Below are 23,046 nucleotides of genomic sequence, written 5' to 3'. Positions count from 1 at the left end.
CCGAAAGAGGAGCGGTGAAATGTGTGTCCGAGAAGTTTGAAAGAAAATACATTAACTGTAAAAAGACTTTAAATGGGAGCATTTGCAGAGAGTGATGACTTCCATTGATTGAAAATGTAAAGTTAAAGGAATGAATATGTTAAAAAAGAAAGAAAGGGGATTTAGTTTGTGGACTTTGATAAGAAATTCTGTTTGTATTAACTTTACGCTGGTTTCGAGTAAAAGGCTGGTACCCCTTTTCAGGCGAGAAAATGAAAGCCTTTCCCTCTATTGAAGAATTTTAAATATGAAACATGAACTCTGGAGACCAAATCTTTCATGCTTTTTACATCTGAGCACAGGAAATCTCTTTATCTAGACTTCCTGACTGTACAAGGTCCCAGAGCTGAAGCAATCACACACACGCAGAGGTGAAACCAGTGAAGGAATCTTCATTTGTTTTTTCATGTGAAAGCCTGAAAGAAAAAGTGGAAAAGAGTGTGAAGCCTTAGAAAACAGCTCAATCTGCTCCTCTGTGTGTGGTTTCTTTTTTGCTCCGACAAGTCTGACTGGCTTGTTTTCACCAAACTGAACTGATAAAGCAGCCAAACTCTCCACGCTGACCCCGGAGTCATCCAATCAAACGGAGAGCTGCTCAGGCTCCTCTTCCTCCTCCACAGCTCATCCGGCCGGCAGGAGGAGAGTCAACAAAGAGAAAACTGTTAGTTGAGCGCTTCATTAATGTTTGTAAAGCTTTCATTCCCTTCTTGCCTTCGTCTGAATAGGCACTCTGGCAAAAAAGGGGAAAAAATGCAATCAGCACCCAGAGCGACCAGCCTTGACTTTCTGGGCTTTCTGAGCGCGGCTGAAAGAGAAAAGCACCCTCTCCAAACGGCACTCGCGGTCGCTGGAGGGAATAAGCGAGGAGGTTGTCTGTTAATGAGTTGTTCTTATAAAAGCCTTTCGCTGGTTCAGCCCCTGACCGCTGCGCCTCGAGTACCAACAACTTCGCAGAGATCCTCGCGGCGCGTTCCCGGCTCTTTAAAGTCGAAAATAAAAAACGTGGTGACAAAAAAAGAAGCAGCAGAAAGAGAGAGGAGGTGAGACTGAGCAGTGGATGATTAACCTTCTATGAATTTTATTTATGGGTGTAATTAATAAATAGTAAAATAAACCGTATTTATAAAACACATCATTTAATGAAGCTCATGCTGCATTTAAACATGGTTTTGAGTCCATGTGGCGCTCTCCACTACAGAGTCATGTTTGTTGTAAATGCAGTGCTGTGAGAGGGCTTTAGGATCACGTCCATCCTGTGTTGTTTTATGATTTTATGTTCTGTAGATGATGAAATTCACTTATTCTTTCTAAGTTTACTCTGAGGGACGTCATTCAGCAATTGTTGAACTATTTGCTCACACGGTCTCACACAGAGTGATAAACTTCTTCTGAGAGACTCAGCCTTTGGGGTGACCATTTTTTTCCTAGTCATGTCACTGACCTGTTAAGAATTAACCTCATGAGCTTGAAGATGCTCCTCCTGTCTTTTTTTTTAGTGTTTTGCTGCCAACTTTTTGGCAATGAGTTGCTTGCATCATTTCATTTATTTATTATATTTTGGAATCATTTGAAATTTAAAGTATTTTCTTTTCACTATTTTAGTCATTAAAAACTTTTAGATGATTTGAAAACCATCAAAATGATTAAAAAATATTAAATTGAATTACACATTTTTTGTAAATAAATAAAATGAATTCGGAATTAATTAATTAAAATATATATAGAGTGTGAGATCATATTAGAAAAAATTGAATGGGCACAAATGTACATGTATAGTGGTGAAGTGCCATAGATAAGGAAGCCTCTTTCTGCTGGGGAGTAAAAAAAAAAAAAGATTTAACTAAATCAATAAATGAATAAATAAATATAACAAAAAATACAAAATAAAACTTACTTACCCTTATAAATAAATAAAAATTAAAAGTAAATAAATAAAAAATAAATAAATAAAAAATTACTCTAAAAGATAATCAATTAAAAAGAATTAAAACTCAAAATAAAAAAAACAAATAAAATTAAAAAAGGTATCTCTTCTTTAAAAAAAAACAAGATTTAACCAAATTAATAAATGAATAAATAAATATAACAAAAAATACAACATAAAACTGGCTTATCCTTATAAATTAATTAAAAATAAAATAAATAAATAAAAACTTACTCTAAAAGATAGTCAATTAAAAATAATTTAAAATCAAAAGAAAAACAAATAAAATTAAAAAAGGAACCTCTATTTTAAAAAAATGAAAAAAGACAGACTTGACCTTACAAAATAGAATTACATGAAAAAAAAAAATCTTGTTTTTTTTTCTTTTCCTTTCTTTATTAGTTTAAGGTTTCCTTTTTGTTTATTTTGTTTCCATTTTGAGGACAGGTCTTCCTTTTTATCCTTGTGGAAACAGCCTCTGTACATAAAATGAATAAATAATTAAAAAAATATTAATTTTATTTTTCTGTGAAAAAAAATGAAAACGTTTCCTCTTGTTTAAGAATTTTCTTTGCATTGTCGCTATTTTTTTTTCTAATTTCTAAAAAAAAACTTTCTAAAAGCATTTGAATTTTCTTTGAAACCCTCACACAACTTTTCTTTTAAATATATGAGACAGTTGAAGACAAGCAAGAGCTGTGAGGGACACGTTGCAGAGGCAGAGACTTGGAGGTGAACCAGTGTCTGTTACTTTATGGACGTAGACCTCATCAGCTAAACCAGCCTGGTGTAGGAGGTATTCCTCCAGCACAGGATGCTACGAAAAGGGTGGAGCATGGAGGTTTGGGAGGAGGTGGCTGATTGTGTGAGAACGTGTTCACCTCTCTTCAGCTCCTCTCTGCCCTGTTGTTCTGTAATGAGAGCCAGCTTTCTCTGCACAACAGCACTTATTAGCACAACTTCTACACCCTGTTGTCCCCCCAAACCCTCCACCCTCCACCCCATCCACCCCCCACAGCCTCTACTTAAGCAGCACCAGCTAATCCAGCAGGAACATAAAGCAGCCGAGTCGCTGGGAGGAGCAAGTGTGCTCACTCATGTACAGATGCTTTCATGCTGGGGCAGCCGAGGGCCTCGCCGAGCTGTGGGCCCCTAAATGAAGATGTAGACCACTGTCAGAGCGAGGGCCCTGATGGAGGGATGAGGAGATGGAGGGACGGATGGATGGCCTGAGGCTCCAAACTCTCTCAGTTGATGCCAGCTGTCCTGTAATCCCAGTGATCATCTCCTTCAAACAATCGATGCTTCTTTTCTGTGAGCGGCGAGGTGACGAAAATAAAACTGACTGATCAGTTTTGCAGCTTAAATGTTTCTCATTCACTCCAGGCCTGAGACGAAGCTCAGAAAAGTCTTTATTCAGAGGAAATCAGGGTAGCCTTTCAATTTCTTCAAAGAATTCTGCAGAATTTACACGTCTGGTCACTTAACTAGAAAATACTGTGATTGTCACCAACACTTTAGTCTTACTTTAATGTTATACTCCCTTTCAGCAGACTGTCTGCTACAATTTGGTGTTAGTTGCAGGTTTGTACAATAATTAGTTTCCCGACAGCGTTGACTTTTACATCTGTCAGAAATTATGGTGACCTTGTCTTGTATTGTTTTGCAAAGCAATCCAACCATTTATGGTGGAGTTATATACACACAGCCCTATCTCACAATGATAAACAACCATTTAAAAAAGTCCTGGATCCAGATGGTGATCCAGATCACCTCCAAAATTTAATCACTTCTTTCTTATTCTGTTTTAAACATTTCCTGAAATTTTCATCACGATCTGTTTCTTACATTTTGAGTTATGTTGTTCACAGACAAACAGATAAACCCTCCCCAAAACAGAACCTCCTTGGTGGAGGTAATAAATACATTACCTTTTTGCTTATTTTGAACAAAAAAAGTGAAGATTTGCCCTCCAAAACAAATGCATGTCTTGGCGAAAGTCATGCCTTTACAGCAGCGGTTGATGGTGCTCATGGGACATGGATGTCCTGATAAACAGCACAGATTGTGGCCAAAAAATGCAATGAACACTAAACAGAAGTCTTTAAAATCAATGAATATATGACAAACACTTTTAATTAAATAATCCCTCTGCCTTAAGTAGATTCTTTTTTAGAAAATACTCAAAAAGGAAAAAACAAAATGACCAAACAAAGTCAGAGTTAAGCCCCTTGCACACCAGATGCGAATATTTTGCACATTATTTATTTTATTTGACCTAGGCCTGCACAATATATTGTTTGAACATCGCTATCCCAATATGCGCATGTGCAACAGTCACATTGCGCATTTGATGTGACTATTGCATTTCCCCCATTTATTGGAGAAATGGAAAAAAAGCAACTGAAATTGAAACCTATCCCATTTTGTACCGAGACATGGCCTCCTGGATCCCTTTCATATACAGCAATCTTCATCATTCACAGATAAACCCCCTTAGCCTGGATTAAACTGTATTATAGGAATACAATGGTGTCATTGTGAGTCAACCAAATTCATTCATTCAAAGTCATCTGGTGAAAAATTTTCTATCTTTGATAATGCAATATATATCCCAAACCCCAAAAAATCGCAATGTCAGTTTTTTCCAATATCGTGCAGCCCTAATTCAAACCTACTGTTTTCAATGCAAGCTTTCACACCAGCAACGTTCTGGTACCAAGGTCGATTTTTACGAAGTTTTGCTTGCGACGAGTACACATCTGACCAATCAAAACCCTCGTTGTTGACAAGTCACATATCAAAAGATTCAACATTGATTGTGTTCGTGTCCCAGCGCCTGGTTCTTGAAGACAAAAGACATAAAATCTACCAAGACAGGGATTGCAAAGACATGTTTGGAGAAGAAAAGCTGTGGAGACTGAATATGATGCCTCTGAAGTTTTTTGCAATTCCATGCCGTTTATTTGTGTCCCAGTTTGTGTGCAAAGGTCTTAAGTTCTAATTCATTTTTTCGTTGAACCCAAGTGCTTAAAAGTGACAAAAAAATTGAAGGAAAAATGTGTCAATATTGTTAGAAATACTAAGATATGTATCCTTGTATTAGTGACACCAACTGACACAATAATGGAAAAAAAAATCTACGATTTCAAAGACATTGTTTGGAGGAGGATAGCTGCAGAGATTGAATATGATGCCCCCACATTTTTAGCTGTTTATTCGTGTTGCCGTTGTTGTGCTAAGGCCTTAAGTTCAAAATTTATTTTTTCCTCTAACCCAAGAGTTTAAAAGTAACAAAAGAGGCTGAAAACTTGTAAAAGTTTGGTGCTCTCCAATACAGAGTCACTCAAATGTTCAGGCAACACCATTCAGAAGTTTCCTCTGTAACCTTGGCTCCTAAGGTGAAAAACTACGTCTGTGCATTTAAATATGAAGGACCCTAAAAATCCAGAGTTCCCAGAACCTCCGTGTGTTTGGATTCAGGGTTGACTTTCTTGTGTTCAGAGCTGAAAAAAAGCTGTGTTTATTTCAGACCCAGGAACTTTATGTCCGACCTTGTCAGGGTTTTATCAGAAGATCATGTTTGACTTCACGTTAAAGGATGTTCAGGTTGTTTTTCTGCCTTCACCTCATGAAGAAAGAGATGTTCTGTTTCTCTTTCTGCAAAGTGGCTAAGTTTCTTTCTCAAAATGTCGTCTTGCTCCTCTGAAATGAATTTCTGCAGGAAATAAACAGAGGAGGAGTAAGTTGGCCGGCAGCCAGCGTTAAACACACTCCGGTGTAATGTTTGGTTTGGTAACTCTCCTCTCTGTGCCATTAAACCCAGTCAGATGTGCGTTCATGCTTGGACTCACATGGGGGGGAGCGGGGAGCGATGCGACAGCTTGTCGGGGTTCAGACACATTGTTGCTGCTAAATGAAGCGAGCGCGTTGGAGGCGAGGCTGTCAGCGAGGGAAGGAGGAGGGAGGAGGGGCTCAGGTTTGTGTGTTTACACTCCATGCGGCTGGAGTGTAAACGATGCGCACCGCATCCGCCTGCAGCATCCAGAAAACCTCTTCGTCTGTTCACGTCTGATGTCAGCTGACAGGAGTCGTCACGAGTGGGGCTCGCAGAGCGGCATGGCAGAGTACCAGGGGTGGACGCCACTTCACCTTAAGAGGTGTGGAAAGGAGATGAAGCTGAGTGGCAGGTGATCATGTGTGTCACCTTCCTCCCCTGGCGTCTGTGTGAGGAGCAGGAGGAGCAGGAGGAGCAGGAGGAGGGGGTAAAAGCTCCTGTCACATCCAGCGTCAGTGCGGTGAAGCCGGCTTGGCGAGGAGCAGATCGGACGTGACAGGTGAGAGGGAGGAGAGTGGACCCCCCCCCGGCTCTGGTAATGCTCCTTTAACCCCGATCCTGGATCAAACGCACCTGTCTCATCAAACACACACGGCGGGTGGAGAGGAAGAGGAATCGAAGTGTCAGAGCTCCTTCAGCTCGCAGGTGGAGCTGCTCCATCACTGAATAACCAAAGATGGAGGCCTTAATCCTCACACACACTCATCATCTCCACAAAATTTCAAATAAAAGAAAAAAAAACAGCATTTGTGAAATGTTACAGCCACAAAGAAAACAAAACAAACCTGGTTTTGTCTCAAGGTTGGGGGAAACTGCCGGGAAAGCATCTAAAAATTATCCATGAGTTGGAAAACAAAGGGTTAAACATCTATCAATCACCTCTTTAAATACATAAACTAAACATTTACATGTTTAACCAAGGTCCGGCTCGTTTCATCAAGTCTGAAGTGAGCGTTTCCTGGAGAAAAGCACAGTCTGATATCGCCTTGAAGAAGTCAAGCACTCTCCAGTTGATCACTCCGTCACGTCTCTTTTTGTCCTCTCTGCCTCCTCACATACTTCCTCCTCTCAGCGGCCCTCAGGGAAAACTTGAGTTCTGTAATTAAGTTTGTTTTTTTCTCCACCTCCGACGCTGCCAGGCATCCAAAACCCTCTTTTTCCCATCCACACCCACTCAGGCAGCTCCAGGAGCCCTGAACGGGCATCAATTATTCAAATTAGAGCTTCAACTGACAAAAAGCCAATTCAGCGTCCCATCCCTCCCCTCCCACCGTGTACAACCGGCGATTAGCAGGAGAAGCTAATCATTACGCTTTCTAATTGACTAAATGGCTTGACAAAGAGAGGAAGCACAGATATCAGTAATTATCAGCCGGGGGAGTCCAGGAGGGGCGCCAAAAAGAGGCGAAAAAGACGACCGCCGCTGCTGCTCAGATGTTCACAAATCATCGGCGATCAGTGAAGGTGAGTGAAGTCGGAGTCCCTCGAAGAGACTGTTCAGGCTGGGTTACATACACTCACCGGCCACTTCATAGGCATACCTCTTAAACTGCACAGGCTGGTCTGAGTATCTACTGGGATTTTAACCCACAACCATCTCTAGGGTTTACAGAGAATGATCCCAAAAAGAGAAAATATCCAGTGAGCGGCAGTTCTGTGGGCCAAAATGCCTTGTTGATGCCAGAGGTCAGAGGAGAATGGACAGACTGGTTGGAGCTGATAGAAAGGCAACAGTAACTCAAATAACCACTGGTTACAACCGAGGTCTGCAGAAGAGCATCTCTGAACTCACAACACGTCCAACCTTGAGGCAGATGGGCTACAGCAGCAGAAGACCACACCGGGTGACCCTCCTGTCGGCTAAGAACAGGAAACTGAGGCTACAATTCACACAGCAACACCAAAACTGGACAATAGAAGATTGGAAAAACGTTGCCTGGTCTGATGAGTCTGGATTTCTGCTCCACATTCAGATGGTAGGGTCAGAATTTGGCCTCAACAACATGAAAGCATGGATCCATCCTGCCTTGTATCAACGGTTCAGGCTGCTGCTGCTGGTGTAATGGTGTGGGGGATATTTTCTTGGCTCACTTTGGGCCCCTTAGTACCAACTGAGCATGGTTTAAAGTCCACAGCCTACCTGAGTATTGTTGCTGACCATGTCCATCCCTTTATGAGCACAGTGTACCCATCTTCTGATGGCTACTTCCAGCAGGATAACGCTCCATGTCATAAAGCTGGAATCATCTCAGACTGGTTTCTTCAACATGACAATGAGTTCCCTGTACTCAAATGTCCTCCACAGTCCAGATCTCAATCCAATAGAGCACCTTTGGGATGTGGTGGAACGGGAGATTCTCATCATGGATGTTCAGACGACAAATCTGCAGCATCTGTGTGATGCTATCATGTCAATATGGACCAAACTCTCTGAGGAATGTTTCCAGGACCTTGTAGAATCTATGCCACCAAGGATTAAGGTCATTCTTAAGGCATAAGGGGGTCCAACCTGGTACTAGCAAGGTCTAACTAATAGTGGCCGGCTTCTCTTAGCTATGTTGCTGTTGTGACAAGTCATGCAGGTCCAACAGTGAACACTGTAGTGTTCATCACTGATGAGTTTTTTCACAGCAGCAGTGTTGGTCTCAGGAGGCCTGTTGACTGGATTCACGATGTTGTCCAAGCAGTATTGGATCATTACAGCACCGTTCACATGTTTCAGCTGTACAAGCTCTGTATAGACTAGACACTGCTTAAGCAAACTGTAACTCCTTCACCTCCAAAGGCTCGTCCTTTACGTCTCCTTGATGTCCCTGGCAGCATCATTTCTGCTCAGTGTGAATCGACTTCTATCAAAGAACAGCAATGAGGCCCTCGTTCCTGGTTCCTCCCCCAGCTCCATCGCTCTCTGACCAGTGGAGACGGTAAGGCCTGTGCCTGGTGGTGTGGTCAGGTCATCTAGCACACAGACCGTACCGATTCTGGATGGAACGGTTCATTAAAAAAAAAAAAAAGATCCGTTCGGTTTCCTCACTCAGTTAAGGGCGGTGTGCTGTGTTTGTGTTTTTCTTTTTTTTTCATTTTACTACTCAGTTTGAAGCGAGTATGTAGCTCTGATCATACGCACGTGCAACTCAAGGAAAAGGAGTAGAACAGGACACCTTGTGGGGAAACGTGTGGTGTGTATATGAAAATCATACTTTAACATTTTGTTGAACTAAATCTTCATCCCATCTGTCAATAAAGCCTGCCACCGCTCTACTTCACCTCCTCCAACATCAACAGCCCTCCAACTTTCCATGCACCTGTGGCTAACCTCAAGTTTTACAGCCCTGGGAAATTAACTACATCTACAAAAAGACTAATCTGGAAGAAAATACACATTTTATTTCTGTGTGGATGGATTTATTTGACTGTGAGCATGGCTGCTTAATATACATGCTTGATATGTGGCAAGACATAAGCAAACAACAATAAATGATGAGTAAAGTGATAGCATCAATAGTTGTTAACAAATTCTTTTTTTTTCAATTTTTTTTACATTTTTGAATTTTTTTTCTTTTTTTTGGGCAATTTTTTAAACTTCAAAATGTTTTGATCCTTCGCAATTTTTTAAACTTTTTTTATTTTATTTTTGCAAATAATTTTTTTTAATTTTTGCAAAATTATCGAACTTCAAAGAGAAAAGAGGTCTGACCTCTCTGATTTTTTTTGGACCTTAAAGTAACGGTTTGTCCAATTTTTTACAATTTCAAAATGTTTTGATCTTTTGCAACTTTTTTAATTGATTTTTTTTAAAAATTTTTGCAAATTTTTGAAAAAGATTTTTTTTTTGCAAAATTATTAAACTTCTTTAAAATTTTGCAATTTCAACACATTTTGAAATGTTTAGTTTTTTTTATTTCTTTTTTTTAATTTTAGGAGTATAATTTTTGTTTGAAAATTTGGGGAATATAAAAAAATAATTAAGACATTTCATATAAAACTCTATTAATGAAACCATCTTGTTGTTTAGATAATTATTCACTAGATTTTAATATGTATAGCATATATAGGAGTAGAATACACTTAATAGTCTTTACTGTGAAGATAAAGTAGATTTTGTGGCTCTGTAATGACTTTAAATCATGTGAGCTGAGGAAAAACAGCTCCTTTGAAATTAAAGGTCACAGACCTCTGAGAGAGTGGACAGAGCAGGGAACAGGTAGAGGATAATAGATGTGGAGAGTGCTGCAGGTTGGATTGGATTCTCAGCCACCCATTCAAAGGTGTGCAACTGAAAAGGCTGGGCTACACAGGCGCCACATTTTTGTTATTTTCAAAGCCCAGTAACTGATAAAGACATGATTCCTCCCTTTCTCCACATTAAAGTCACACCTGCTCTCACTGGCCTGCAGCCAAGCAGCGCTCCACTCACCTTCAACACCTGAGCACCACATCTGCTGCCACCACGAAACCCCCTGAGTTTCTAACGAGCCAGAGTGGCTCTCTGTACCTGTTCCCGTGGACGTGGGAGGCGCAGAAGGCGTAGCTGTAGTGCAGCAGCGTGGGGTCGACCAGCGCGTTGCTCTCTGAGTAATCCATCAGGTCCTTCAGGTAGCTCAGGTGGCGGTGGCAGCCTCTGACGCCGTAGCGAGCGCAGTACTCATCCAGGACGAACACCTGACCTGGACTGAACCAACCCTGGAGACAAAAGAGAAGGAAAAACTGAAGATTTAGGAAAGTCTGGTGCACTTGTTATTCAGGATGTAGCACTTTTACCTTCTGGCTGGCAAAGAGCTACAGAAACAAAGACTTTCCTAAACTTGAGTAGCAGTTTGTTAAAAGTTCTCTAAACACTCCCTTCACACTTTCCTCTCATTATGAGATGTAAACAAGCTCCAACAAACACCAGTCATCAGTCAGCACAGAGGTCAAACTGTAAACTAAGAATGCTCTGCTGGAGTTTGAAATGAAGACGACAAAAACAGAACGGCACAAAGCGACTGAAACATCCTGAGATGTTCATTAGCTCATTCATCCTGTGTGTAATCACTAAATTAAGCATGAAACCTACAACGCTAATTAAGATTCCTCAAGGAAGGAGCATTAACACCCTCACACTTATACAGCACACACACACACTCACAAAACCTCCGCCCAGCGACAGGCGACTCAGGAGAGAAAAGCTAAATCAACTGTATCAGATTAAATTCACCAGTGACATGAATCATAAGACTTCTGTTACGTTTAAGTCGGTAAATTGTTGAGAGACGGCTCTCTAATCGCATTATTTGTACAAAAGAAAAAAAAAATTGCTGGAAGAAATTTGTCTCATAAAGTTTCAAGTTTACAGTAGGGAAAATAAGTATTGAATGCGCCAACTTCTTTCTTATCACATTTATTTCCAATAATGTAACGGAAATAATGCAATTCAAACAAAATTTCTACCAGACATTGGTATTAACTCAAATAATCTACACATGAAAAGAAATAAAAATTTTCCGGTCCATAAATAATGATTATGGTGAATTAAGTACAATAACACAGGAAAAAAGTATTGAACACGCTAACTGAGACTCATCTAATACTTAGTGGAGAAGCCTTTGTTTGCAATGACAGCTTCCAGAAGCTTCTTGTATGTTTGAACTAATGGCCCACACTGCTCAGGTGTGATTTTGGCCCATTCCTCTGCACAGATTGTCTTTAAATCTGGAATATTCTTTGGTGCCCTCTGGTGAACCCTTTTCTTTACTTCTTTCCATAAATGTTCAGTTGGATTGAAGTCAGGTGATTGACTAGGCCATCCTAACAGATTGATTTTCTTTTTTTCAAACCATTTGAGAGTCAACTTTGCCGTGTGCTTTGGATGGTTGTCCTGCTGGAAGGTCCAGCCACGTCTCATCTTCATCATCCTGGTGGATGGCAGCAGATTCATATCAAGAATTTCCCCATGCATGGCTTCATTCATTGCTCCGTCAGTTATATGAAGTTTGCCAACACCATGAGATGAGAAACAACCCCATGCCATGATGCTTCCACCTCCAAACTTCACTGTTGGTGTAGTGTTTTTTGGCTGATGTGCAGTGCCATTTCTCCTCCAAACATGGTCTGTAGTATGACAGCCCAAAAGTTCAGTTTTGGTCTCATCTAACCAGACAACATTCTCCCAGTATTCTACAGGCTTGTCAAGATGCTGTTTAGCAAACTTTAAACCAGCTTCAACATGCCTTTTCTTGAGGAATGGAGTCTTGTGGGCTGAGCGTCCATAGAGGCCATGGTGGTGGAGTGCATTGCCTATTGTTTTCTCTGTAACAATTGTACCTGCTGCCTCCAAGTCTTTCTGGAGCACTTTCAGGGTGGTCTTTGGCTCGTTGAGTACTCTTCTGACTATCTTTCTGACTCCCTGGTCAGAAATCTTCAAGGAGCTCCTGTGCGTGGCCTGTTGATGGTAAGGTGGTGCTTCTTCCACTTGTGAATAATGGCCCCAACGGTGCTGACTGGAATATTCAGGTGCTTTGATATAAGTCTGTAACCAGTTCCATTCTGATGCTGAGCAACAATCAGGTTGTGAATGTCTTCAGAGAGCTCTTTGTCTTTACCCATCATGAGGTGTGTCATATTTAACTGCTTGGTGAAAAAAACAACCTTTTTTATAGGACCATCAATTTGCTCTAGCCCAGCTGATGTTGGTTTGCACTAATTGGAAGTACGAGTACTAATTACTGACAGATTTCAGGTGGTATGGTGCATTTCCTTGCCAAAGTATACAGCCTTTCCATGGTGTGTTCAATACTTTTTTCCTGTGTTATTGTACTTAATTCCACATAATCATTATTTATGGACCTGAACGTTGTGATTTCTTTTCATGTGTGGATTATTTGAGTTAATTCCAATGTCTGGTAGAAATTTCGTTTGAATTGCATCTTTGGAAATAAATGTAATGAGAAAAAAGTTGACATGTTCAATACTTATTTCCCCACTGTATCGCCTTTAATTCATAATATTTCCAACAAACTGTTAAAAACAAACATTTTCTGTGGACAAGGTTTCTTGGCGTGCACGGATCACTTCAGGACTGCGGAAACATGATTTCCAGTATTGTATTTAGACTCTGGTAAACATGCTGCTGCTGCCTGTCGGGGTTAACTGGACCTGGCAGATTTCTCGTCTGCAGGCCTTTTCAGTGTCTCCCCCCTCCTCCCTCCTCTCCCCCTTCCTCCCCGTCTGCAGTTTGTTTGTCGTTTCTTGTTTCTTTCTTCGTTTCTTCCCGTCCGTCTGTGAGCTCGAGCTATTAATATCACACCACAGAGAAAGAGGGAGAGGGGGCCCGTCGTCAGGCGAGGAGCGACAAGATGTTCCTCTGTGACAAACAGATGGCGAACTCCAGTCTTGGCGCTGACCGCTCAATTAGCAGCTAACGAGCCGACTGCCTCGTTAGCTTCGTCAGCCGATGCCGCCCGTCTCCGTGTCAGAGCATCAGCGTCCGTCGCCTGCCTCTGAAGAATGACATGACCCCCCCAAAAAAGTGAAAGCAGCGTGTGGCTCTGAATCAAAGACCACCTCGGCGCTCGTCATATGACTTCAGACACCCAACGGAGGAAAATACTCGAGGTCTGACCTCAAGATTCTCTGATTTTTTTGGCCCTTAAAGTAATTTTTAGTCCAAAAACTCTTAAGACCTCGACAGCAGGAGATATCTCAAGAGCACAGAGGCAACTGGTGCTTAAATGAAATCCTAAAAATACAAACACTAGTGGCTGATAAATCTCAGAAACTGTTCACTTAACAAGTTATTATGGCCTAAGAGTGTGGTTCAGTCCTGCTTTGATGTTGAGAGGGATGACAACTTACACTTTATAAAAAGAAAAAAAGACTTACTGGCTGATTTAACAACAATTTTTGAGTCAAATCCTTTAGAGGCTTCCCTATATAATACAAAAATGATCAACTATACATTTAAAACAAAAGAAGGAAGAAGTAGGAGAAGACCGAAGTAACAGATGTGAACAAATATCACTCTGATCTGTCTGGTGTCACGGTGTGGAAGAATCTTTTCAGATGCTATGGGCTTGGAAAATTGAGCTAAGAACTAAAAAGCACCTTAAGACAGCTACCGAAGCCATGGAAATATTATTTTAAAGTATCCTAAAACAGCCGCTGAGGTTGTAAAAAGTTCTCTATGCAACTAAAGAATCACGATTTAGTTCAGTTCATCGGGTAAGGCATGCGTTTTCTGGCGTTTACTTTGACTAAAACCACAACAAGTTGGGAAACAGATAACTTTCTTTGTGTTTGGAAAATGGTGTCTCAAAACAGCATAAAACTGGTTCACAGCGTCGCGTTTCTTTGCTGTCAAACTGCAAAAATAATAAAATCTTATCAAGCATTTTTGTCTCATTTTAAGTAAAACTTGTCCTCTTATACTCGATATGAGCCACATTTACCTGATTAGTCCAGAAAATGTCTTGTTTAAAGTTATTTAAAGACAAAAATGAGGTCTGAGTTGCTTGTAACAAGCAAAAGAATGTGCCAATGGTAAAAGAAAATACTGCTAGAAAATTTGCTTGAAACTAGACTGTTGTCACTATACAAGTAACTTTTCTCATGTTCCATTGGCAGATTTTTTTTTTTGCTTTCTACAAGCAATTCAGACCTCACTGTGTCTTTAAAAATCTACAAACAAGACATTTTTCTGGACTGGTCAGGTGAATGTGGCTCATATTAAGTCTGAAAAGACATTTTCTACTGAAAATAAGACAAAAACACTTGATAAGATTTCACTTTTTTGTGATCATGCTATTATGTAGCTGACGCAGCAATCAGCATCTTTACTGATCAAACTTGTTCCAAACTGTACTGATTCATACAGGACTGCTTGGTGGAAACGGGACTTTAGAGAATTCCGAAATGAACCCTAAAGGCTAAATTATGCTGGGCGCATCTGCAGCTTTGTGCAGACAAATGACATCATTTTCACACTTCACCCCCTTGTGCGCTCCTTTTCACCGGGAAAATTTCTGCGTCGCCCACACTCGAAATTTTCTAACCTGCCTGACTGAGATGCATGGACAAGATGGCGGAAGAACAGGATCTCCTAGTGGTCAAAATGCAGAAATACAGGCACCTGTATGAGTCCTCAAACAGAGATCACCGTGATAACCGCATTGTAAACAATCCATGGCGTGAAACTGCGGTCACTCTCGGCAGAGAAGAAAAATCAGCTAGAAGACCTTTGAAAAATCTCTGTGACAGGTATGTTATGTTGTGAACAAAGGCAAACTTATTTGATTCTCGTTTAGTATTCTGGTAGACCTACGTTCCTTATACATCGACCCCTGCAGCTTAGGAATGGACACTAACAGACGCTATGTTTAAAAAGTTTGAAAGCCTCACATTTGCGCAGAAAGCACAACACAGCTTTAAGGGTGTAGAAGAGTTCTTTGAGGTCTTATTTTAAAGAATCCCAAAACAGTAGCTGAGGTCACAATAAAACTTCTCTGGGGAAATATAAAGAATTTTAGCATAGTAAGGTATAGTTCTCCAAGGAGCTCTTATTTTGAAAGAATATTAAAACAGCAGTTGAGGATGTAAAAAACAAGTTCTCTAAGGTACTGTTGTTTTTAACTACCTTAAAACAGCTGCTAATGGCCTAGAAAAGTCAGCTGAGGCACTGAAATAACCTAAGAACAACCACTGAGGGCTTAAAAAAGTTCTATGAGGAACGATCAAGAATCTTACAACAGCTGCTGAGGGCTCAGGGTTTAGAAAAGTTCTACGAAGGACTATGAAGAATCTTAGAAAAGCTGCTGAGGGTTTAGAAAAGTTCTGTGAGGGACTATGAAGAATCTTAGAAAAGCCGCTGAGGGCTTAAAAACTTTCTATGAGGAACTAAGAAAAATCTTAGAACAGCCGCTGAGGGTTTAGAAAAGTTCTATGAGGAACTATGGAGAATCTTAAAACAGCTGCTGAAGGCTTAGGGAAGTTCTATGAGGAACTATCAAGAATCTTACAACAGCTGCTGAGGGCTCAGGGTTAAGAAAAGTTCTATGAGGGACTAAGAAGAATCTTAGAACAGCCACTGAGGGTTTAGAAAAGTTCTATGAGGAACTATCAAGAATCTTAGAACAGCTGCTGAGGGCTCAGGGTTTAGAAAAGTTCTATGAGGGACTATGAAGAATCTTAGTTTACTCCTCATTAACAAGTGGAGGCCAACAGTTGTGTCTGTTGACAAATCTCCATCCAGCTCAAACTGCTCAAAGCTACAGTTTCCACAATGTTTCTGCAAACCTTCCAAACCTCATCAGCACATTACGCACTGAGCAAACTGCTTCCTCTCTCTTCAGATACTAAATACTTTTAATTTCTTACACAAAGGTGTTAAAATTACTGTGTTATGGTTTGGGATTAAGCTAATTCAAGAGCCTCCTCCTCCCAGTTACCACCCACTTGGATGCTGGACCTCGGTGCTCCAGCAGCAGATTCACTGGGGGATTTGAACCCTTCAATCATCAGTGGGAACTCTGCCGTTCCCGTTCACAGGACTCTGGGCCTCAGCTACAACCCAAATTTCTGTCTAATTACTGTTGTTGTTGTTGGGTTCAACTCTTTGTGAATAAAATATGACCCTGTCTATGACATGAATCCAAGCCACTTCTCAACAGATGTCCCCCACGCCGAGGCACTGGCCTTTTCTCAAAGTGTTTGGTGAAAAAGGGGCTCAGGCTGGAACACAAAGCCCTCCAGTTTTTCACAAAAGGCTGAGGAGAGGGGGCTGGAGGGGCGGCGTGAACGGATCGGTCTAATTGCAGGGCTGGAAGGAGTCCTGGTGAGGCAGGTAGGGAAATGAAAGAAGCACAGATGTCACTCTGGGGAACATATACTCGTTCTGCTGCTTTTGGAAGACGAGGATACACAAGACAAGACATGAATGAGCTGACTGCTCAAAATCAGATGAGGTTTCGGTAAATTTCAGGGTCTGATAAATACCCCCTCCCAGTTATGTTAAACTTTCTTCACTTTGAAAAGCGTAGAAAAGCAGATTTAACCATGAATGTTTGGGGTGTTAAATTAAATATGGAAGAGAAAAATGGAAGAAAACTGCCGCTCAACTTTGGTATTATTAATGGATTTGAAGAAACAGTATCTGTGTTGCATTTTGACACTATGTTATAGGCGAAACTGGCAAACACTACAGTGCTGAAATGGTTCAATTGATAGTTGGAGGATAGCGACTACAGTGAGAGGACTGAACTTGTAAATCTGAGAACAACAACCCGACTTGTGTAGTTCCTCAAGGCTCTACTTTTGGGCCTCTTCTGTTTAATTATCATTTGTTATGCTGATGACGCCACAGTTACTTCGATGGTTTCACAAGCTGTTCATGGTCCCAAACAAACGTGGAGGTGAAAAAATGAGCAACTTTTTGATCAAATAAGCTAAAATTTTTATTTAAGTAACTATTAAAAGTCTTGTGAAAAACCTCAAGGACAAAATCAATCAAGCCCTGTTGACACCTAGTGGTCTGGTGTGGTTTAGTACAGTTTAGTATGGGTTGGATCGGTAAAGCTGTTTGCACTTCCACAGCCAACCCTGCCCTTCTTGGGCATTGCAAGGTGATGTGTTGTTCTTAGGGGTCGTTTACATGACAACAGTTTTAGGGTGAAACGCAAAAGTTTCGTTGCGTTTCAGCCTCGCGTTCACACGGGAACGGTGTTTCAGCCGTGTGAAGCTGAAAAGTGCAAACTTTTGAAAACGGCCTCCAGAGTGGGATTTTTCTGACACGCTGCCGACACTGTTGCCGTGCAAACAGTAAGCCGGCGCTTTCAGTGGAAACAATGATGTCACACTCCGCTTCACGCTTACAACAGGACAACAGTACCGTTGTTACGATCGTCGCGAACTACTGTGTTGTGCTTGTGCTGCTCAATCTGCTGAATCTGCTGACTGTCTTTCAACAAAATGAGCATCTGTTTCTCCACTTCTGCTCTTAGCATTCCCCAATACACCAGATGATCGGCTCAACTCTACTTCAGTGGAGATCTCCCAAAAGCTGCTTCTGGACAAGACAGTTATAGTGCCGACTATAGGCCTGGCATGCTAACTACAGCGTTTTCAGTCCCTCAGCGTTTCCATTTTCAGATGTAATGTTGCCGTGCAAACAGGGCCTAAATGGCCACTTTTGAACAGGAGTAGGTATGGATACCAAATTAGGTACTTTTATAGGTACCCACTGAAGTCAGTCAAAAGTACTGGGTTCCAATTCAGGTAAAACCAAAAGGTACCATGTATAGGTACCTAAATGCATCCTTGTGACTGTGAAGGAGTGGAAGAGTAGGCGATTTTTCATACTGGACATGAACACAGCATTGCAAGGATATATACTGAAGAATAGATGTGTTGAATTGAAAAACTGATTGATTTTATTATTTAAAAAACTTATATTTATTACCATATGAACACAAAAAAGTACTGAAAATTGGTACTGTTGAGTACTGATACCAATTGCCAGGTACCGGGCATTGGTACTGTATCATTTCAAATGTAAAAGGTACCCATCCCTACACAGGAAGTGACAATTCATATGACCAATCAATGGACTGCAGTGTTTCTAGCTCCACCTTCTGGGGTCAGATCTGTATGTCTGGCACCCCAACAGAAGGGGACCAAAAAGTGGAACAGTATGGGCTGGGAACTTAGGGACTGGTCACGAGTTTAGTCAAAAGAAATACCACGAAATGCGTGCTGTAACAAAACGAACCAAACTGAACTGCTGTGATGAACGTTTGACGACAACCAGAAAATCTACTCTCACCAAAACAGTAAACAAACAAAAACCACGTCTTGGCAATGTTAAGGAAAACAGTAGCTGTAGTAAGGCCATCGGAAGTCTTTCCTTAAACCCTCTTTGGCTTCATTAGCTGTATACCAAACTACCAGATAAACGAAAAAAAAGCTTCAAGGCGATCTAATGCTCAAGTGAAATGTTTGAACTGGAGCAGATTGTTAGCTGCTCACGAGCACTGATGTGTTTTTATAGAGTCGGTTTGGGTGTCATTATGGTGGATGTTTTCTGCTTGCTTTTGCTCTCCTTACGGACTGTCTTTTTATTCTGCTTACACCAAAACCTGCCGATACTTGAGGCACTACAAAGAGAAACCAGGTCATTTCTTCTTCTTCAGCCCAGATTATGTTTTTAATCAGAGTCTGTATCAAAACTTCTGCAGGTAATGGTTTAAATTTCTACCACTGACTCTGCGTAAAAGATAAATAGTTTGAATAAAATACTTCTTTAAGACAGGTAAGAGTGAAAGACTGGAGGGAGGCGCTGCTTGTTTTTCTTTCTCTTTCTGTGAGTGTGTGTGTGTGCGTGTGTGTGTGCGTGTTCAGCCTGGGGGCTCTCTCACACTGATTGAGGGGATAAACGCTCTAATCAATACTTTCCAAATAGGAACATGACCCTTATAGAAAACTGCTGGGCCGATTCAATGGGCGGGGGGGAGAGGGGAGGGGTGAGGCCTGAATGGGAGCCCAAGTTGGGTTGTGTGCAATTGAGCAGAGACCATGAACCCCACATGGAGGAGACCTGATTCACATTTAGTGTTGTGTTTCTGCTCTAATGCCTGACGCTTTTGTTACACTTTGTTCCTTCTGTCAACATTAAATCTGTGTTATTCTCAGATTTCTGTGGAGTGGATCGCTCTGGACAACCAGCCCTGATGTTTGTTTTCTAGGAGAAAGAAAAATATAGATTCTCGTAAACAGAGCAGGCAGTGAATCCAGTGATGTCAAAAAAACTGATTTTGAAAAATTTGATCTTTTATCCTACACTTCAGTTTAATTTCAGGTATAAACTTTTTTCCTACCCCTTCGTTCAGGCACTTTTACCCAGCTGATAAGTTACATCTTGGCTCAAATATCTCCAACAAACCCAAACTTTGTTAATGTGAACTCCATATATTAGAAACTTGGATGCTACCAACCCTGAAACTTAGCCATCCATGGCCCCTTCACCCTGACTTTGGATAAAAATAAGAGCCAGCACATTAACAAGGTTAGCCTGTTAGCAACCTCTCACAGGTGTTTCATCATGATGAGAGTTTCCTGTTGCAAGCAAACACTTGATTTTGTATTTTCTGTCACAATCTAATGAGAAATAAATAAATATTAGTAAAATAATAAGAGAGGATCATAAAAATGTCACATTAACTGATAGGAGTCAAGATGGAAGGTGAATTTTGGAATGTTTTTGCACTATCGAACCTCTTAATGGCTATACAATCCTGTTATCAATATTAATAAAATATATTCATTATTGTATATTTACATTTTATATTTCCATATATTTTATTTATTATATATTAAATTTAATAATACATATATTAATCTAAATATTTATTTATTAATTAATTTATTAACCTCTTAAGACCCATCGTGCACATAGGTGGACATTATATTTCTGCCTCTCAGACCCATGATATTTCATTTTTTTTAACCTTTGACCTATTAGCCACATTCAAGGACAATGCCGTCATTAACTCTTGGTGAAATCACAACATTACACCTGTTTTAGTGAATAAAACAATGTTTTTAAGTTCAATAACACTACTAATAAACAACTAAAAGACAACTGGTAACACAAATAATAAAAATTCCCGTTCAAAAAACAAGCTCAGTTATGATACTTATTAGATCTTACTTATCCCAAGTAGCAAGGTGAATTAAAAATTGCACACCAGACAAAAGCTTGGATCTTAAGAGGTTAAACTTTATCCCATTTTTGCGTATCCTGCCGTTTTCTCTTCTTTGTCTTTTTCCTAGAACCCCTTTACGTCTCTTTAATGCTTTTCATCTTCACACCATCCTACTTGAAGGTACTGTGAGTACTTTCTGGAAGGCAAGTATAACAAGACTCTACTTCCCATGAGCATTTGCTCCTCAACTCTTAACAAGTCATGTGTTAGGAAAATAAATGGAGATCAGATCTTCTTTTTAGCACTACATTTTTTTTTTAAAGAAAACTTTTTACAGGAAACAAAGCAACGAGGTAATGTAGCGCTGTTGTTTGAAAGGTGAGAATCAAGGGGCAACATCCAGTTAGGAAAAATGAAACCTATGTGGAAGTGCTAAAAGTTGCCGTTCGTTGAGGATCCTCTTGAGGCTGGCTGCAGAAAGACCAGAAGTCACGTACACACCCAGCCACAAAAACTGACTTTTACAGCATTAAAAAGCATATTTACAGCCTGGTTCAAAAACAGCTTGGATCTAAAACACTGATTTCACTATCGGGACACACTGTACGGTGAGTGAACTTTTTTCTATCTCTGCGGTTTACAAGTTATTAGGATTGATCAACTATCATCTTTCTGAAAAGCTGCCATGCTTCACCTGTTAGAGCACTCTGTAATTTTTTTTTAAAGGTGTATAAAGATTAAGTTATTACTATTATCGTTACATAATGCTGTTTTGAAATTATGTCCACCTTTATCTTTCAGTTTGGGCTGAAAAGAAGACCAGAGATTTTAGTTTGAGTGATGAGCAGAGAGCTCCACCTTCAGAAACTCACACCACAAACAGAGTCCGTCCCCTCGTCCTGGATTCTGAGCTCTGATGAAGTGATGGGATTTTTCAAGGTGAATGTCGAGAGAAAAGAGGAGAAACCAAACAAGGAGGTGTCAAACGTGTGTGTGTGTGTGTGTGTGTGTGTGTGTGTGTGTGTGTGTGTGTGTGTGTGTGTGTGTGTGTGTGTGTGTGTCTGTGTCTGTGTGAGTGTGAACGTACCAGGCAGGAGAAGGAGTCGTTCATGCGATGCTGCAGAGTGCTTTTCTGTAAAAGGGTGAACAGGGTGGCGTGGTCGAAGCGAGACGGACCTGCGGAGATCAGGTCCTCCACACCTTGACGCTGAGACGGATCCAGACCTGGAGAGGAGACAGAAACACACTTCAGGCTCACACCGTCGTTTTTCTTAAATATTTTATTGTTGGAGTTTAGAGAAAGAGAGCGTTTGCTGCTGAAGAGACAGTGAAACCAAATCCATCCACCTCCACGGGAAACAGAGCTGATCACAGATTTCTGTCCATGATCCCATCAGATAAAGAGGTGACACATAAATGATTCACAATCATTCACGCCTCTCTCTGAGCTCAGCAGTGAACTGAAGTGTAAACACACACACACTCACACTCATGACTACATTGGCAGTGTCAGTTCTCAGTGCGCTGGTTAATAGTTCCCACCTCGGTTGGCTTCAGATCCTCTGTGAATCTGTCAGCACTCTCAGCTGACACAAAACTCCCGCCAACATGGACGAAATGTGAGGAAAACACTGGGAGTGACTCATGGAAAAAAAAAAAAAAAGAAACAGCCAGGAGGAGATGAGGCTGAGAAGCTGCAGAAGGAGATCAGACAAGTTCTCACATTTTAATCTGAGTCAAGAGGAAAGTTTGATTCTTCAATTTGATATTTTTTTATTCGAACCTTCATTTATCCTCAAACTGATTTCAAAATTTTCTTGTATGACACATGACAGGCCATTTATAGGAAGACAAAACTGCAAAAAATTGCATTGGACGACGCTTTCAGCAAACCTGTTCAAACTCAGACTGTGATTTTAACACTGACTGGATTATGTGTGATCCTTTTATTTCATTATTAATCACGTTTTTTAAAAAAAAATTAGTTTCTTCCGCTCCGAATTTTCAAATCACTTCATGCATCCCTCATCATATAAAGAGAAATATTTTTGGTAATGTTATTTTTTACTTACAGCACACGCAAAGCGATGCTATGTTGTTGTTGTTTTAAGTTCTCATAACTCTTTCATAACTTCAAGTAGGTTACATATATTTTAATTACAGTGGACAGGATTTTTTTTTGTCCTGGGCCTTTTTCTGATTGCTTTTTTTTTTTTCTTTTTTTTTTTTTAAGAATAAATGTATTTTCAGTTTATCGCACGCCTACATGGGCAAATAGTACAAATTTGAGGTCTGGAGTAAATGTTTTTAAAGTCTTTGTCTGAGGTTTTCCTGTTTTAAACTGACCAAAAACATTGCAAGGGGCTCAAAATACCTCAACAGTTTTTACCTGTGGAGATATCTCTTTCAATTTCAACTCCAGCTCTCCCCATAAAGCCCTGAAAAAAACAGTCAAAATAACACAAATCCCCTGATTTATAGAAACAAAGCCACTCCAGATCGAGAACTTTTAAGAACAGCAAAGTCTCTAAACTGTAGCTATAAAAATCCACTTTGGTGGACAGGTGACCTAC

At 40.5% G+C, this 23,046-nt stretch overlaps 1 protein-coding gene across 2 annotated transcripts in view; it reads right to left on the bottom strand.

Annotated features, from left to right (window-relative positions):
- The window catches only part of cadps2 (Ca++-dependent secretion activator 2), a 263,694-nt gene that overhangs the window by 74,338 nt on the left and 166,310 nt on the right, over positions 1 to 23,046 (bottom strand). For both annotated transcript variants that reach the window (XM_074677121.1, XM_074677122.1), the window contains exons 12-13: positions 21,561 to 21,697; positions 10,297 to 10,484 (exon numbers count right to left, since the gene is read on the bottom strand). In XM_074677121.1, coding sequence (XP_074533222.1) covers positions 10,297 to 10,484; positions 21,561 to 21,697 — 325 coding nt within the window. The remainder of the gene's footprint in view (positions 1 to 10,296; positions 10,485 to 21,560; positions 21,698 to 23,046) is intronic.

Source organism: Halichoeres trimaculatus, unplaced genomic scaffold (genome assembly GCF_033239565.1).
Source record: "Halichoeres trimaculatus isolate MK-OKI-2021-1 unplaced genomic scaffold, fHalTri1.1 fHalTri1_scaffold_10, whole genome shotgun sequence".
Lineage (NCBI taxonomy): Eukaryota > Metazoa > Chordata > Actinopteri > Labriformes > Labridae > Halichoeres > Halichoeres trimaculatus.
The sequence above is the reverse complement of the archived record's forward strand: the minus strand, read 5'-3'. Positions and strand labels throughout refer to the sequence as shown.